The sequence below is a fragment of the Lemur catta genome, chromosome 15 (assembly GCF_020740605.2).
Source record: "Lemur catta isolate mLemCat1 chromosome 15, mLemCat1.pri, whole genome shotgun sequence".
In the NCBI taxonomy this organism is placed as follows: domain Eukaryota; kingdom Metazoa; phylum Chordata; class Mammalia; order Primates; family Lemuridae; genus Lemur; species Lemur catta.
The window spans coordinates 18,494,329-18,513,451 of NC_059142.1; the positions used below are offsets into that span (position 1 = coordinate 18,494,329).

Sequence of the window (19,123 nt, forward strand, 5' to 3'; positions counted from 1 at the left end):
CATGTGTTTGGTTCACAGAGAGCAGTTCATTCAACATTTATTAAGCATCTTCTGTGGGACAAGCATAGTGCTAGGTGCTAGGGATCTGGAGATAATTAAGACTCCATATCCTTTTATAGTAAGCTGCTTGAAGACTAAGTAGGTTATGAATGTAAAATGGACAAGCTTCTGAAATTGAACAATAAGTCCTACCTTTTATCAAGAAAATTATCCCTAAGCAGCACGGTTATTGAATTTGATTGTAGCAATTGAGACTATAATGAGCATTCAGCAAGCAAAAAGCTGCCATCCTTCCCTTAGTTAATGCCTACAGAATTTCTCATTGAACTTCACCTTAGGAGGTCAGGTCATCCCAGTAAAAGAAGAGAAAATCATGTCTGAAATTTGCCATACTTAACTCTTCATTGTGGGCAGAGGAGATAAGACCAGCTGAGACTCAGAGGTAGTGATGAGTACCTGACTGGTTGCTGGCTGCCTGTTTTCTCAGCTATAAGTCAGCCTTCTGGTTATCTTTACCATTAGTAGATAAATACTCCCTACTTTTTCCCCTAGAAGAAAGGTATTTCATAGTTGCTAAAATGAACTTGGAACAGGATTTAAGCCAAATGATTATACAAAGAATTCCAGGGGGGAAAATCTGGTTGCTTAATTTCAGATTTCAAAATAGGTAGAACTTGGAATTTTAAATTGGTAAGAATTGAGTTTAGAGTTTTTGAAGGCAGAAACTAAATCTTAGTCTTATGTATAGCTTACATGTGTCTAGCTCAGAGCTTTATATCAAAGAATATTCAGTAAATGTGAATGAATGATAGATAAATTTACACATATGTGAGGCCTGTGACTTGTCTAATGGCAAATAAGGAGAAGAAATCAATTAGTGAACTGTGCTAGGAATTCAGAAACCTAAATTGGAATCCTGTGTGTGTCAGCCATTTGCCCTGCTTGGGCCTGGAAAGCTTAAGCCTAGATAAATTGTTTACTTACTATGATCCTTGAAAGTGTCCCTGAAGGGTAAGGACCCTTGATTCAACCAGAATAATAACATTGTATCCACTTTATATATGAGAGTCTGCTTAAAATTTCTTTAGGAGTGAGACAGAGTTTTTGACAGCCTCCTCCTAAGTCATCAAAATTTTAAAATTCTACCATTCTGGGAAACCCAGATACAGTGTTTAACATGAAATCTGATTTGATAGAGCAATGCTTGCCAAATGCATTGGAATCACATCATATATACGTATATTCTGACTTTAGAACATAACCCCAGCTGGAGATGAGACCCCTTCATCTCATTTACTTCTTATAAAGCTAAATTACAAAATGTAACTGTATCTAGTTGTCTTAAAAAACAGTATGTTGGATTCTCAGACATCCACTTAGATCTTTTTTCTTAAATTCAGTGGTTCTTAAACCTTAGTGTGTAAAGAATTACATTCAGGGATCTGTGCACAAAACCATATACTTTGCCCCCGTGGATAATTTATGGGATTTTTCAAGTATAATTTTGACAATGAGGCCATTTCCACCCAATCTACTGACTTTAGAACCTAACCCAAATAAAGTGCTGCTCCATATAAAGTCACCTACTGCTGAGATGGCAAAGAAGTTTCAAGGAGTTCCAATTCCAATTGGCAGTGACTGCTTACGGCTCTGTAATAAAGGATGGGGAAGCCCTGTCCTGCCTCTAGAGAGAGAGTGCCATAACCCTCTGTTGAGATACAGGATTAGAGATGGGAGGTCGTTCCTTTTTATTTTAAATAAAATAAGAAAAGTATACTTGCTTTTTTTCTAACAGTTTTATTGAAATATAATTCACATACCGTATAACTCACCTTTTAAAATGTACTATTTAGTGGTTTTTAGTATATTCAAAGAGCTATGCAACCACCACCACAGTCAATTCAGAACAGTTTTTCAAACCCCCCCCAAAAAAGCCAATACCCTTTAGCAGTCATCCCCATTTCCCTTCTTCCCCCCCCCGCCCCACCACCAACCCCTGGAAATCACTAATGTCCATCAACTGACAAAGAGCCACTTTTTGGTTATTTTTGATTAATGATATTGTGACCATTTGTGTACAAGTTTTTGGGTGGACTTATGTTTTTATTTCTCTTGGGTTTATTCCTAGGAGAAGACTTGCTGGGTCATATGGTAACTCTTTGTTTAACCTTTTGGGGAACTGGTACACTGTTTTCCACAGCAATTGTACCACTGTACATTTCTACCATGTGCTTGCTTTTTAAATTTAAAAATATATATTTTTTATCATAATGGGCTTTGATGCTAAGTTAAAACAGATTCAGTTCATGTTTCAGAAAAATGACCACTTAACCCTAACCACAGAATTGGTTAGCTATGGCTCTCTCTTTCTGTACTCATTTCATTAACTTAAGATAGTAGGTTTATAGAACCTCACATTTGGTTCTGAGAAGGAAGCAGCTTCTCAGAAATGAATGAGTCTGTATTGTATTGATGTCTGAGTCCCACAACACTAAGAAAAGATAACATTTGGTAAATTAAATTTAAGTGTTAGGCTGGGCATGGTGGCTCATGCCGGTAATCCTAGCGCTCTGGGAGGCCAAGGCAGGAGGATCACTTGAGGTCAGGAGTTCAAGACCAGCCTCAGCAAGAGTGAGACCCCGTCTCTACTAAAAATAGATAGAAATTACCTGGACAACTAAAAAAAAAAAGAAAAATGGAAAAATTAGCCAGGCGTAGTGGTACGTGCCTATAGTCCCAGCTACTTGGGAGGCTAAGGCTGGAGGATTGCTTGAGCCCAGGAGTTTGAGGTTGCTGTGAGCTAGGCTGATGCCATGGCACTCTAGCCTGGACAACGGAGCAAGACTCTGTCTGAGAGAGAGAGAGAGAGAGAGAGATAAATAACTTAAGCATTTATTGAGATTATGTAGTGAGAGAGATAATAGAAGAAATTTGTAATAGAGAAACACTTTTCTGCAAGCATCTCAATATGGGAGAACACATTGCTGCCATAGCAGCCAGGAATGCAGCCAGATGGAGTTAAGAGGATTTGAAGTCCAACTTTTCTCTGACCCTCCCAGCCCTGGCCTCATTTGCCTTTCATGTAGTTTGGAGAGAGTAATAGAGCAAAGACCAACAATCTGGCATTTAGAAAAATAGGAGGAAATCTTTCCTTTTCTGTTTTCTTGGTATATATGTCAGTAGTCTGATTTTATACAAATGACTTCCAAAGAGCAAATTATATTGCTGGTAATTTTAGTGACAGAAAGAAATTGTCAGATTATGGGCCTCAGGTTGATTCTTTGGAATAAAATACAAGGCATATTTTGAAGAGACCATCAGAGATGAGATTATGTAACTAAATATAATCTTAAAATGAAATTTAGATGTTGAACATGGCACATGGCTTTTTGCTCAATAACTCCATGGTGCCCGGGTATGCCCAGGACCCTGTTATATAATTACTACATAGTACAGCGTCTTAGTTTTCTAGTCTTCTTCTTTATTTTTGTATTTAATTTTAGCCTGTGGAGTAAACTAGTTTTAAATAAGAAAATGCTGGGGATTGGATTTAGCCTGAGTAGTACAACACATATTTTCCCTTGGTTTCCTTGCAGAGTGCGGTATATCTTGAATGTCACTCGAGAGATAGATAACTTCTTCCCAGGAGTCTTTGAGTATCATAACATCCGGGTATATGATGAAGAGGCAACGGATCTCCTGGCTTACTGGAATGACACTTACAAATTCATCTCTAAAGCAAAGTAAGTAATAGTCCCACACACATATTCTGACCCCTGTTCTTCTTGCCCCACACGTGGCTGGTACCTGAGGGCTATAGATAACTTATTGATGGTATTCAGGGAAAAGGAAGTAAAGAAGGAAGGGGACTGAGATTTTTTATTCCTAGACAAAAGACTAGTGATTTAATACTGTCCTTTAAGTAAATGAAGCCCTAGAAGGTGACCTCATATTGACTGTTTCCACTGAGCACAAAATGAAAGAAAACAGACTTATGTTGCAGCAAAAGAAATAGAAATTGAGAGAAGGAAGAAATTCTGGGCTGGGCATCATGGCTAACATCTGTCATCCTAGTACTTTGGGAGGCCGAGGCAGGAGGATCCCTTCAGGTCAGGAGTTCTAGACCAGCCTGAGCAAAGGTGAGACCCCGTCTCTACTAAAAATAGGAAAAATTAGCCAGGTATGATGGTCCATGCCTGTAGTCCCAGCTATTTGGGAGGCTGAGGCAAGAGGATCACTTGAGCCCAGGAGTTTGAGGTTGCTGTGAGTTAGGCTGATGCCATGGCACTCTAGCCTGGGCAACAGAGTGAGACTCTGTCTCACAAAAAAGAAAAAAAGAAAGAAAAGCAAAGAAATTCTGAATGAAATTTTTAAATTGCCAATGGGGAGATTTTAAAGATATATAGTAGAAATTATTATAGATAGGTATTATAGAATACTAGGTCCTCCCCTCCAAAGACAGGAGAAAAACATTAAACTTTGAAAATCTTTTCCTGTTCTCTTACTTTATTTTTATGATACTCTAAATGGTGAAATTTTTCTCTGTCCCTTCTGTTGATGTCTACCTTAAATTAATTAGCTCTTTTAATGAAACTATTTGGTATTAATTTAGTGTTTAGTATTATTATTAATATGTCAACACTGCATTTTTTAAGTCCCTGGGAATTTTCTTGCCCATCCTATTTATTCCTTCACTAGAAGGAACCATAAATGAGCTTGTTGGCCATGTGCCCCTTAGGGCAGGACTACGTTCAAACTATCCCTGACAGATGAGAAATGCTTCTGTTTTTAAAGTCCTCCTTCAAGAATGATTCCACACCTCTCAAGGACCTGCATGGTCAGGAAATTCTTCCTCTTAGTTACCCTGAATCCACATTCTCTAGCTTTGAGCGTATTTCTTTAGTCTCTAAGTAGTGTCTGAGAGTGTTGTATATTCTTGAAGCCTATTAATAAATTATTCTCAGTAATAATACTATTCATGGCATGCTTACTATGTGCCAGGTACTTTATATGTATCCTCTCATGTTATATTTTCTCAAACTCCTGACCTCGAGCTATCCACCCACCTCAGCCTCCCAGAGTGCTAGGATTACAGGCGTGAGCCACCGCACCTGGCCTTCATGTTATGTTTTCTAAAACCCAGAGAGACAGGTACTGTCATCCTTCTGTACAGAAGAGAACAGACTGTGGAGATGAGATTCAGAGAGATTAAATAAGTGGTAAACATAGGACGTGAACCAAGGTGGTGTCTCATTTCAAAGTCCATGAAGTATACAGGAATAGTCTAGTTCCATAAGGAAGGGGGCCTAGAAAAGACTAGGCAAGCTGTCAGGGTCTCAGCCAGAGAGGCTAGGGTTCAAGATGAGGCCCTTGTCCCAATGAAAAGAAAGGCTAATTCCAGCTGGGATCAGGGAGAGACACATGGAGCACCCAGGGCAGAACTGGAGGCATTCAGTCTCAGGCTCCTGCAAGCATAGGTCAGCATCTGGGAGTGAATGCCTCCTTAAATGCTCCTGTGTTTCACGCTAATCAGGACTCCAGTTCTTAATCCCATGCCAGGCTTAATCTGGACAATCCAGCATGGGGAATAGGGGTTGCCACTGAACCTGAAGGGTGGAATTGAGTTAGGTGAGAACTGACTTCAGATCCTTCATTACGTGAGTTAGAAGCCATCCACCAAAAAATCCCAGTTGAAAATAGATATGTTTTCATGGGAGTGGATTTCATAATTTTGTTTTACTTAGGGTTGTCCAAGTTTGAGCACCTTCCATGCCTACAGGCATAGACTTGAAATTTTATGCAATAAAGTTGTCAGACTTTGATGGGAAAATATAGAGCACATGTCTAAACATCCATCTGAGTCACTGTGCATTGGCTTCCTAACTTTAGTCTAAATGAAAACTCTGTGGTGCCATAAGTAAAACAGATACTTCCTAGTCATTTGGAATAATCTAAGCACAGAGACACACACGTAGCCTTTGGACACACAAATTTTGTACCTAACTGACAAGTAGGAGGTTAATCTTACCTTTCCTTTGAGACTTTCAATTATTCCAGACCATACTCTGTATTCCTATAGCTTATCTGGCTCACTCATTTTGGCACTTAACCTCATACCTCCTTGCATTGATACTTAACTCCTTCATGTGTTTCTGTCTCCAGAAGCAAAATTATAAGCTTCTGGAAGGAAGCTTGTCTACCATCAGACAGTGAGTGAATAAATGAATAGATTTCTCCTGTTATGCTGACACGTACATTTTTTGATTTATTAGAATAGCCACTTGGGAATGATTCCACAGCTCATGTACACTAGTGAGAAGAGTAACAGTTCTTTTCTTCAAGATTTTAAAATATTGTTCCTACTTAAGCAGCTGGCAGGTGCAATCGGCAGATCTATAAGTTTGCTGATACATTTAGCAAATATTTGAAGGCTTACTATGTGCCAGACACTGTGCTATTAGCACAGTTAGCATAACTGAATAATGTTCATATCCAAGGTAATAAGCTCTGGTATGTTAAGACCGAGAGGTTTTGTTTGTTAGTGTAGCTTTATGGTAGCTTTGTTTTCCCTTTCTTCCACTCTATTAAAAAAAAAAAAACAACAGGTAGTTCTCCTTCACTGTGGTGCATCCCATTCTCCCATCCAACTCCCCAGGTTGTGTGGCCAGTCCTTACACAGGACACGGATTGTGGTGGTGTAAAAAGTAATATCCAGGGCTACATCTGAGTGGAGAGGAGAGTTAATTTCATTGGTTTGTGCTTTCCTCCAGGGACAAAACCCTTATAGGAACTTAAACTGGAAACAACTCATAACATTTGAATAAGTTAGATAAATCACTACCACACCTGTAACTCATGAGAGTACCTGCCATGAAACGTGCCCCTGGGGCTATGAGGAAACTGGCCTTCAGCACACACAAAATGGGCTCCAGTCTAAATTCAGAATGCTCCCTCTACACTCAGTGACCAACCATATTGAATTTTAATTACCTGTTTCTCCCGTGGAATCCTATCCTTTTAAAGTAAAGGTATATGTTACTTATCTTCGCATCTTCGCATTCAGTAAATGTTTGCTGAATGAATTAAAGAGGCATAATATTAACATTGAATATTGTTTAAGAGTACCCTAGAGCTGCCTACCCTACCCACACATTTGATTATAGATGTGTATGAGTGAACCAGGGTGAGGAGGTTGTGCATAGCAAGAAAATGGAAGGGTAGGACAGGAGACTTGGAAAAATCCAGAACCAAGTTTTTAAATTATACTCACTATTGTGTTTTCCTTTATTCTTTATGTCAAACTAGGAAACATGGTTCTAAATGCCTTGTGCACTGCAAGATGGGGGTGAGTCGCTCAGCCTCCACCGTGATTGCCTATGCAATGAAGGAATATGGCTGGAATCTGGACCGAGCCTATGACTACGTGAAAGAAAGGCGAACAGTGACCAAGCCCAACCCCAGCTTCATGAGACAACTGGAAGAATACCAAGGGATCTTGCTGGCAAGGTGAGTCCTTAAGTGACTTTCTCAGATTCTCCCTCCTTTAAGTTCCCTAAGGCAAGGTGAAATGTCCTCTGCAGCTAGTTCTCAGCCTGATTTGGATGTGATACTTTTTTTTTTTTCAGAGACAGAGTCTGGCTCTATCACCCAGGCTGGAAGCAGTGGCACGATCATAGCTCACTGCAACCTCGAACTCCTGGGCTCAGGTGATCCTCCCACGTCAGCATCCTAAGTAGCTGAGCCCATAGGTTCATGCCACTATACCAGGCTAATTTTTTAATAGATAGGGTCTCGCTATGTTGTCCAGACAGGTCTCGAACTCCTGGCCTCAAGCAATCCTCCTGCCTCAGCCTCCCAAAGTGCTAGGATTACAGGCGTGAGCCACTGCACCCAGCTTGATGGGTATTTTTTCCATAAAAACTGTTGTGCAGCCTACCTTTCCAACCAGTACTAGGTCTTGAATACCTTCCTGTTTGGATAAAAAACAGCTGTTTGCAATTTGGTATTTGGTTATAAAATCAGTAATTAATTTTACTACATTATTACCCTTTGGCAGCAAAAACCACCTTTCATCTGCACTTGGGAGCAAGCATCAGATATTAAATGATTTAAGGATTAGTTTCCTGAGATACCACATGCTGAGATTCGATGTATTGCTACATTTTGCTTTGTTTTTTCCACCTAGGCATGTTCTACGTGATTTTGTTAGGGTGAAGGCACAGCTGTCTAGAAGCAGTTGGGGCTGGTGCCAGGGTTTGACTCCAGTGAGTCTCATGACTTTGTCTTGACTCTTGAATCTGGACTGTGTTTCCCCTGAACAAAAATGTTAAATAGCCTTCTAGCCTATCCAGGCAGAAGGACCACCCTCCCACCCCCGAAGTATTGTGAAAATGTGGCCACAGCATAGCATTATGGTTTCCACTAAAAAACCCCTCCCATTTACTCAGCATTTGGCATGATTTCATCTGAGCTGTTCTCTTAGGAAACTGGAAGAATACTCAAGCCTCCCCTGTTTAAAAGAATTTATAGGTCTTTGGGGCCAGATTTTGATGACATTTTTAGATTAGATCAGAAGGTAGGACATAACAGTTCTTTTGGCACAAGAAAGAGGAATCTAAAGGTTTGTTGACACATAAATATTACATATTCCCAGACACACACGACGGACGTTAGGCAATGTCCTCACGTGACCCATCGAGAGGAAGGATACTATGTGTCCTGCCAATTTCAGTATTTATTCTGGAATCCCAGGCTCTACTGCAAGCTGTTGGATTGGGTTTTTTTAGTGTATGTGGTTTTTCTTAGATGTTGAAGAAATTTCAGAAAAATCTTAGATGAGGATAAGAAAGGGTAGCATAAACCCAAAATGACCCTTCCCCTTCTTTTTCCCTTTCTTTTTGTGTTCCCTCCCAACTTCCTGGGCTTGATTCATAGAGGGAGGGGCAAGCCCTGGGGAGAAGAAAACCATAGAATTTGAGTCAGTAGATCTGGTTTCCATTCCTGGTTCACCCCCTTGCTGCAACCTTGAGAAGTTACTTCACATTTCTCATCCTCACCTGACCCCATCTATAAAATGAAAATCAAGAGATCTACCTGACAGGGTTATTGTGAATAAGGATGTATATAAATGTTCATTACGTGTTGTTGAAGGTTGTTCAAATATGATTCTCATCATCTCATCCCTCTAAGCCTACTCAGAAAACACATGTATGTGCCATTGATTTCCTCCTTCTTAACATCAACTGATGCCTCCCACCATTCACACACTAACTCCATTAGAAACTGCAATGGCATGTGTTCCTGGAATTTCTTTTATTGGGATGTTTCCTAGATTTTAAGTACTAGAATCTAGTGCCAGGGATATCACTTAGGCTGCTTTTGGCGGCAAGTAATAGAATACCTCCATCAATCAGGATCTCAACAAGAGACAGCACACTCAGATTAAGATTATCTGAGGAGAGTTTTATAAAAGAACTATTTACAAAGGTGTGGCACTGTAGGTGAATCAAGAGACTTGTGTCTGCAGGGCTGTTTGGTAATAGCTCCTAAGCAGTTCCTAGAACCTGGAAGGAGACTCCTGTTAGAGAAAGGCCTTTCAGAGACAAGCAGTAACCTTCTGTCAAAGGGACACAGCTAGCCTGAGGTGGCCCTGCAGGGAAGGAGCTAGGGAAGTAATTACCCTGCCCTCACTCTCCTCCCTTCAGTCTCCTTCCAGGCCTCCCCATTAGCCAAATCCTGTGAAAGTCAGAAAATAAGGGAACCTTTTGTTGTAATCCAGAGATCAGTGTCTGTGGAGGAGAACAGGGTGGAAAAGCTGAAGAGTAGACCTGAAGAGGCAAATAGAAGATATCTGGCCCAGTACCCAGCTACAATTAGTTAAAAAAGTTAGACCATTTATCATTTCCTGTAACAAGCAACATAGAAGTAGTCTCTATAATGGCTCAGTGGTGATGTAATCAAGGACTCTTGTGCTATCCATCTTTCTGTTCTGCCTTCCTTAATTAATGGCTTGGCCCTTGAGGTTGTCTTATGATTGCCAGATGTCTGCCACATTTCTGGGCATCTACATGTAAACTTCACAGCATCTGGCTGAAGAAAGGGGGCATTTAAGTTCAAGAGGATGACCTTTCTCAGAAGCTCCCCATAGACTCTCCCTCAGGACCCGTTTGCCAGGACTGGGTCATATGGTTAAAACCAATCACTGGCCAAGAAAATAGAATTTCCAGGACTGTCTAAAACATATTCGTATTTATCCTCTGGAGCTAGGAAGTGCCACATTTCCTGAACCCATGGGATAGTGAATACCCAAACCAAATCAGGCGCTTGACAATAAGAAAAATGGCTGGTTGGGTATACCGCCATTAGGGTCTGCAATCTATGATGTGTTGTTCAGAAACCTCGGCACTTGTAGGCTAACTGCCAAGTGAATTGGGTCCAGCAGACTCTTGCCCAGCCCCAAAATGCAGCTCCAGGATTTGCCTGCTTAGAAGAGCAAAGAAAGAGAATCACCAGACTCCTGTGACTATCTGAAGCTCTATGAAGCCTTGTTGTTTAGGTAGGCAGGAGAGGAAAATTCTTAGAAAAAAATCCCACTAGTTCTGTTTGCAGAGAAATTCTACTTCCTGTCCAAATGTTTGGACCTTATATTTCATGTCTTCTTCCGGGAGGCATGTGGTAGTTTTCTCAAAAGAGGTAGAGTCCTGATCCTATCATCCTCTAGCTTCGTGGTTATCCAGGGTGACAGTGGGTGCTTAACTTGAGTTGGCAGCTCTCTGTTTAAGGGCATTAGCTTAGAGCTTTGGTCTCTTAGTAGAAGAGAAGTTTACCAAAGTGACACCAGGTTCATGTAGTGATTTATCAATTAGTTATAGTCTTAATCAGAATATGAGGATATGAGCCAAGCAGTGACAGCCCCTCTGAAATACAAAAGACTTTTTACATCTTTCAGTGTATTGTTAAGAGCCTGGAGAAGGCTAATATTTAATATTCACCTTTAGACCTAAAAAGAAGGGTAATAAAGCTACTGATACTATTCATATCTGATTTTATTTCTTTTGTTTCTATAGTTGGAGGATGGGAGCAAAACAGGGCGGACGGGATGTTTATGTGAGCTCACGTGTGCTTGCTTTGAAACTCTGTTAAACTGCCAGCGGCCCTGTTTGTTATTCTGCACTCTGATCATGCAGGTATCTGGCAGATTTATGTTCCATTACACAGGTTCAGATTTCAGGCAGACCATTTGCAAGCTGGACCATGTGTCTGTGGTATTAGGTTTCAGTGTATGGGGGCAAGAAAGAAAAACTGGGTGGTGGCCAGGGAGAGTTTGTGCCACCATGTCCTCAGAAATGTCAGTTTTGATTCTTTGAACGCCTCTGTCACAACAGCCAGAGAAGAGAGGCTTGTCTTTTACTCTAGCTTCACTGGTGCACAGTGGTCAGCCAACAGCAGGGAACCTGAGAATGAAAGGACAAGGACATGGATCCCTCCTTAGGTGAAAGCCAAGTGCAATTGAGGTTTAAACCTTTTTTTTTTTTTTTTTTTTTTTTGAGACAGGATCTCTGTTTCCCTGGGTAGAGGGCCGTGGCATCATCATAGCTCACTGCAACCTCAAACTTCTGGGCTGAAGTGATCCTCCCACCTCAGCCTCCCAAGTAGCTGGGACTACAGGCACATGCCACCACACCCGGCATATTTTTTGTATTTTTTGATAGAGACAGGGGTCTCACTCTTGCTCAGGCTGGTCTCAAACTCCTGACCTCAAGCAATCCTCCCGCCTCGGCACTCCAGAGTGCTAGGATTACAGGCGTGAGCCACCATGCCTGGCCTAAAAAGATTTTCTTAATAGATTTTCAGTTACATAATCTTAAAGTATCTAGACTGTGCATAGCACACAGAAAATAATTAATGCTTTTTTTCTTTCTATAGGCTGCCTAATATGCTAAAAAGTAACATAAACAGTCTTATTTTACTGGTACTCCTTTTCTTTTTTGAGAGATGGGATCTTGCTATGTTGCTCAGGCTGGAATGCAGTTTCTATTCACAGGCATGATCATAGCACACTACAGCTTCAAGCTTGAGGGCTCAAACAATCCTCTTACCTCAGCCTCCCAATTAGTTGGGACTACAGCTCCATTTTTAGCAGTATTTCTGTCTATGTAACTTTCTCAAACAGAGTTGATACTTTACCAAACATATAACAATAAGAAAGAGAGTGGAGACAAGCCTTATGTATGCTGTCATTTATATTTCCTTCTTAGCCAGTTAGGGGGGCATGTGCCTATAGTCCCAGCTACTCAGGAGGCTGAACTGAGAGGATTGCTTGAGCTTAGGAGTTCAAGGCCACAGTGAGCTATGATTGCACCACTGCTCTCCAGCCTGGGTGACAGAGAAAGACCCTGTCTTAAAAATAAATAAATAAATAAGTAAGTGAGTGAGTAATTTCCTTCCTGATCATTTACTAAGTAAAAGGCCAAATTCTTGTCCAGAATGCCCAGTTATCGCATGTATGTCTGTGTGTTTATACGAATCCAAATTCAAGTCAGAGGCCACTCAAGGAGGTGAGAGAGATCTGAGACTTGGTTACATCATCCAGGCTGTGGACCAACTCTGAAGTTCTTTTTTGGCAACTTGTTTACTTGCTGCCTGCCTAGAATAGGTGGGGAGAGTTAGCTGGATTTGAAAGTTAACAGTTTAAAATAATAGATATGATCTAATGTCTTACATCTGTCCCTACCAGTGATGGAGCATTAGAACAAACTGGCTCAGGACAAAGCTTCACTGGAAAACAGTTTAGTGTTACCAAATAAAACTGATGATGCAGACATACCCTATGACCCACCATTTCCACTCCTATATATAACACCCTTGAGAAACTTAGGTGTGTACCAGGCACAAAAACATCCATGGCAGTGTTGTCTGTAATAGCCACAACTGTTAATCAACAGAATGGATAAATGTGGCATATTCATTACACTATGAATTCCATTTACATATAGTGATTAATTGTAGAAACATGTTAGGCAAAAAATCACTTGTGGAAGAATACATTTGGTATGATTTCATGTATATAAAGTTCAAAACATGCAAAACTAAGCAGTATATTATTAAGAACAAAACATGTGGTGACCCTATAAAGAAAAGAGAGGGAATGATAACCACAAAATTCAAGATGGAGGAGCAGGAGGAAGGGGATCAGGAAGGGGCACATTCAAAGGTAATGGTGATGAATATCTCGGCTGTCTCAGAGAACTGCTTACCATTCTCCGTGCAGCTCTGTTGCAAAAACGAAAAAGGCAATAGCATCAGACCTATCTTTGGATTTGGATTTTTCTTTCTCCTTTACAAGTAGGTATCAGTTTAGTTCCAGAGCCCCGACTCAATATTTTCTGATGATTATCTCCTCCAGGAAGAAAAGGAAATCCGTGCTGGGCAGCACAGCTGTGATGTCAGCCACTTCCTCTGAAACATACACTGTTTGTGCCAATTAGCATAATTTCAGTCTCATTCCCTCCTGACTGATTAGTGATTCACAGGAAGTTTAAAAAAATATTTTGAGCCGGGTGCAGCAGTGCATACCTGTAGTCCCAGCTACTCAGAACGCTGAGGCAAGAGGATTGCTTGAACCCAGGACTTCAAGGCTAACCTGGGCAAAATGACGAGACCTGTCTCTAAAAAAATTTAATAGTGAAATTAAAAAACATATTTTGGAAGGTTCTTGGGATCATGAAAACTTCTCATTTACCTGTTGACTGATAAGTTGTTCTGTTATTAGAAGAATGAGAACGGCTACCCTTGAGGTGTCTTCCCAGTAATTTGCATCCCAGGCAATTGTCCTACCGTGGTGGGTAAGAGCAGTTGGTGCAGGTTTGAACATCCTCATGATAGGTAAGAAATAGAAATTGGAGAATACAGTCATATTTAGGTCAGGAAACAGGGGTACCTGGATGTAAGAGAAGAAACTTTAAAAGAATCACATTGTACTCAGTTTGTCATAGTGTACAATTTAGGCCCCACCTATCCAAGCAGTCAGCTTGCCCCTCCCCACAGCCACTCACTTGTTTGAGATGTGTGATATGTTGTCTCCTCCTAGGGGTGGCTGTAGTTCATGCAGCTTGGAAAGGATGAAAACCCCATCTTACACCTAGCTAATTGATTACAGCTTGTCTTCATAAACAGATTGACCTGCTTCCTACCCAAAAGGCACCCTTTGCAGGCCTGAGTCAGAGCCCCACCCAAGCAACAGACAGGCAAGGGGAGCTAAGAGCAGGTGCACAGTTGAGAACAAACAGGGGGTCACATTAGTACAGACGCATGACTCAGCAGAGCCCAGGCGTGGCCCTGAGCCCAGGGCAAGTTGTTTTGGGCTGAGTTTCCCATTCCACTCTGCAGTTAGGTAACTCTTCATCAGCTGGTAAGTCATGGAGACTGCACCCCAAGCACCACACTTAGTGACCTGTTCTCTGGGCAGGTGATCCTGACTAACCACAGGGCCACATTTCTTTTGGCTGAGGCTTTGGCAATGTGCTTCCTTGTTAGAGTGTATGGCTTGAAATGAGATCTCATCCCTATCCCAGACCTTCTCTCCGTGAAATAAACCAAAGGACGGGGGTGGGGGTGGGGGGGGAGGTCTTCCTTGGCCTACCTGCTTTTCCAGGAGTCTCCTTAGTGTGATGGTTTTTATCCAGAGATCCTTCTGAAGAGGTCCTATCTTTTATGCTCAGCCTATTTGTCCTGTTACTGAGCTTTCTCTCTAGATTTACTATCCCCATCTTTGCTTTCCAATTCAAGAATGATCACCATTCTCCTCACACCCCCATGTCACTCATTAATCTCATATCAGCTCTTCATGCCAATTATGAGGATTTGGTGTAATAGGCTCCAATAATAGGCCCAATTAACTATTTCCCTTTGTATTACTCGTATTTTTTTGTGTGTTTTGTTTTTCTTTTTTTTTCTAGAGCCAAGGTCTCGCTCTGTCACCCAGGCTGGAGTGAGTGCAGTGGCCCAGTCATATCTCACTGTCACCTTGAATTCCTGGCCTCAAGCAATCCTTCTGCCTCAGCTCCCAAGTATCTGGGACTACATGTGCCCATCACCATGCCTGGCTAATTTTTTTTTTTTTTTAAGAGTTGGGATCTCACTATGTTGTTCAGGCTGGTCTCAAACTCCTGGGCTTAAGTGATCTTCCTGCCTCACCTTCCAAAGTGCTGGGATTACAGGCATGAGCCACCATGCCTGGCAACTTGTATGTTTTGATTTTAGATTTTTCTTCTGGTTATAATTGTTAAATATGCTCATTTTTTAATTCAAAAATTATAGAAATACAGAATATAGAATGTAAAAGCCTTCCCTAGAAGTATTTCTACCTTTTTTGAAAGAATTAATGTTACCAGTTTGGCGATGTTCCTCTGGATTTTTTCCTACATTTTTCTAACATGGAAAGTGTCCATTCCAAACATGTTCAGTGTGCTTTTTCACTTAATTGTATACTTTGGACATCATTCCATTAATATACCTGACAGTTTTTTGTTGGTATTTTTTTTTTTTGGAGACAGAGTCTCGCTCTGTTGCCCAGGCTAGAGTGAGTGCCGTGGCGTCAGGCTAGCTCACAGCAACCTCAAACTCCTGGGCTTAAGCGATCCTACTGCCTCAGCCTCCCGAGTAGCTGGGACTACAGACATGCGCCACCATGCCGGGCTAATTTTTTATATATATATTTTTAGTTGGCCAGATAATTTCTTTCTATTTTTAGTAGAGACGGGGTCTCACTCTTGCTCAGGCTGGTCTCGAACCCCTTACCTCGAGTGATCCACCCGCCTCGGCCTCCCAGAGTGCTAGGATTACAGGCGTGAGCCACCTCGCCCGGCCTGCCTGACAGTTTTTAACAGCCTCATAACATATGGTTGTATGGACTATAATTTACATAAATCCTTTTTGTGTTTTTTTGGTGTCTCATTTTTTATTATCACAGTGTTATAGTAAATTATCTGTATCTATATATATCTTTGTGCACTTGTATTTCTCCAAGAAAAATTCATTAAGGAAGAATTGCTGGTTAAAGGGTTAAATTTGGAGAGCTAGTGACAGATTTCAGTTTTTAAAATTCTACAGTTCGTCCCAGCAACTCAGGAGGCTGAGGCCAGAGGATCACGTGAACCCTGGATTTTGAGGTTGCTATTGCACTGTGATTGTGCCTGTGAATAGCCACTGCACTGCAGCCTACAGCATAGCAAGACCCTGCCTCTTAAACAAAATAAATAAATAATGAATGAATAAATTAATTAATTAATTAATTCTATAATTCACACTTCCTACCAGGTTGTTTGGCCATACCATCATCAACACTGGCTGTTACCAACAATTTTAGTTCCTGTCTGTCTGATAGATTTAAAAAAAAAAAAAAGCAGATCTCATATTGGTTTGTTCTTGTTGTTTTGCTTTGTTTTTTGCTATTAAATTGAGTTGAGTGTCTTTTCAAATGTTTATTCCCAAATTCCATCAAGCAGTAACAAAGCATTTTGCAAGTTAAGATTAAAGTTTATATGGGAGCAGTTTCCTGGGAGGGTGTTGATTGTTTTCAACAAACCAGGTTAAGGCGTTTCCTGTGTGTGTCCTCCACAGCAAACAGCGGCATAATAAACTGTGGAGATCTCATTCAGATAGCGACCTCTCAGACCACCATGAACCCATCAGCAAACCTGGGCTAGAGCTCAACAAGAAGGAGATCACTACCTCAGCAGACCAGATTGCTGAGGTGAAGACCACGGAGAGTCACCCACCCATACCTCCTGTCTTCGTGGAGCGTGTGGTCCCACAAGATGCAAATCAGAAAGGCCTGTGTACCAAAGAAAGAATGATCTGCTTGGAGTTTACTTCTAGGGAATTTCATGCTGGACAGATTGAGGATGAATTAAACTTAAATGACATCAATGGATGCTCATCAGGGTGTTGTCTGAATGAATCAAAATTTCCTCTTGACAACTGCCACACATCCAAAGCCTTAATCCAACCTGGACATGCCCCAGAAATGGCCAACAAGTTCCCAGACTTAACAGTGGAAGATCTGGAGACAGACGCACTGAAAGCAGACATGAATGTCCACTTACTGCCTATGGAAGAATTGACGTCTCAACTGAAAGACCTCCCCATGTCCCCTGATCCTGAGTCACCAAGCCCCCAACCCAGTTGCCAGGCTGAAATCTCAGATTTCAGTACAGATCGCATTGACTTTTTCAGCGCCCTAGAGAAGTTTGTAGAGCTCTCGCAAGAAACCCCTCGGTCCCGATCTTTTTCCCACTCTAGGATGGAGGAACTAGGTGGAGGAAAGAGTGAGAGCTGTCGATTCTCAGTGGTAGAAGGAGCCCCTTCCAAAGTGACAGCTGATGACCAGAGGAGCAGCTCTTTGAGTAATACTCCCCATGCATCTGAAGAATCTTCAATGGATGAGGAACAGTCAAAGGTAAAAACTATCTTTATAGTTCTCCATCTAATGAACTTCTCTTCAAAGACAAAATATTTGGGATTCTGTTATATTCACTTTATTTTTGATATTACTAAAGATTTAGGAAGTTAATATGGGAGAGACAATCTGGCTGAAATTTTCCTTGGAAATGTAGGGCTTAAATATTTTTTCAGTGAGTTGCCTTTTGAGGAATTTGTCTTTCCAGCTTTTGGTGTCATTGGAAGCACTTCTGAGAGAAGATGACAGAGGAAGGGATTAGCCAAAATAAAAGTCCTGGCTGAAGAAGAAGGGGTCCCCTCCCTGGACCTCTGCAGTTTAGATCAAATCTTACCAATAATGGATTTAGATGCTACCTGAGTGAGACCTGTGTCTCTCTGAGAAGATAGATGTGTTTGGGAATTTTTTTTGTCTCAGAAAAGTCAAAGATTAGACATGTGTAAATAGTTGTTAGAATAGCAACTAATTCCCATGGTAAGTTCTTGGTATTAATAATGTTTCTGAATTCTTCATCTCTGACCCTGTGGTAATCAAGAATCAAGGGGAAATGAATTTGAGAGCAGACAGAATCCTAAGATTCTTCTTAGGGGCATATGAGTTCTTACAAGCCATCTCAGACCAGAGAAAGAATTACTATATATCATCAATTCTAAGACTCACACTTACTCTCATTTTGACACATCTAACATTGGGATGCATCTTATAAACAGTGGTGCCTTAGATCAACACAATACAGTAGTTGGGGAATAAATGGTGACACACTCTAACATACCAAACTTCACTTAATGATTTTAGTGGAGCTAACTAGATTCTTGACATCTCTGTCTACTTATATTTACCCACCTTATCCATTACTCTTCTGTTCTCTCTCTCCTTAACTATCCCAGGGCAATTCTTGCCTTTGCTTCTGTCATCTTCCCTCCCCAAAGGCTATGCCTCTTTGTCCTTCCTACTGGGAAGTCAGAATGCTTGAGCTCTCCTTTGGACCAGTGAGTGTTGCAGCACTGACAGAAATAGCCTTTCTGCAAAGACATTGGTCATATGAACACTCCGTCCGTGGCCCATGCACACACTGGCCTGCTGTGGCTTCTCTCCCAGTCTTGGCAGGTTTGCCTCTGCCCAGTGTCTGGCAGATTTCCACACAGGAATTACTAACCTTGTTAGTTACTACTAACTCTGACTCTTTTTGGAGGGAGAAATACCAGAACAATCCCTAGGAAAATATTATACTTTGAAGGCTTATAAAAATCTTAACAAAGTAGATTGATAGCTATAAAGATACTACTTTAAGAGGTGTCCAAGTGCCATTTCCAGATTTTGAAATTCTTATTTATTTACAATAGGACTTGATTTTATATTGGTCAATTTTCTTTGGCCTTGTTCTAAATCCATCTGGGAATTTGTAACTGGTAAAACAGAAAAACATCAGAGAGTCATGGTTTCTAAGTTTTCTGAAACACATGGCTACATAAGCCAAGTGCAACTTAGGGATGGTGCAGTCAGAGTATATTCTTCTTGCTCTCATGTGCTAGGATGCTGCTGCTAGGAGAAGCAGTGGGAGGATGCGGATGAAAGCTAGCAAGACAGAGGAGAGAAGAGAGCAATGAGTCTCCAAATCAGACATCAGATCCATCGTGCCCTAACACTGGGCATGTCTAGTGTGGC

At 41.2% G+C, this 19,123-nt stretch overlaps 1 protein-coding gene across 4 annotated transcripts in view; it reads left to right on the top strand.

The window, feature by feature from the left end:
- The window catches only part of SSH2 (slingshot protein phosphatase 2), a 249,352-nt gene that overhangs the window by 222,774 nt on the left and 7,455 nt on the right, over nucleotides 1-19,123 (top strand). For all 4 annotated transcript variants that reach the window (XM_045525292.1, XM_045525295.1, XM_045525293.1 and 1 more), the window contains 3 exons: nucleotides 3,597-3,743; nucleotides 7,306-7,506; nucleotides 16,621-17,458. In XM_045525292.1, coding sequence (XP_045381248.1) covers nucleotides 3,597-3,743; nucleotides 7,306-7,506; nucleotides 16,621-17,458 — 1,186 coding nt within the window. The remainder of the gene's footprint in view (nucleotides 1-3,596; nucleotides 3,744-7,305; nucleotides 7,507-16,620; nucleotides 17,459-19,123) is intronic.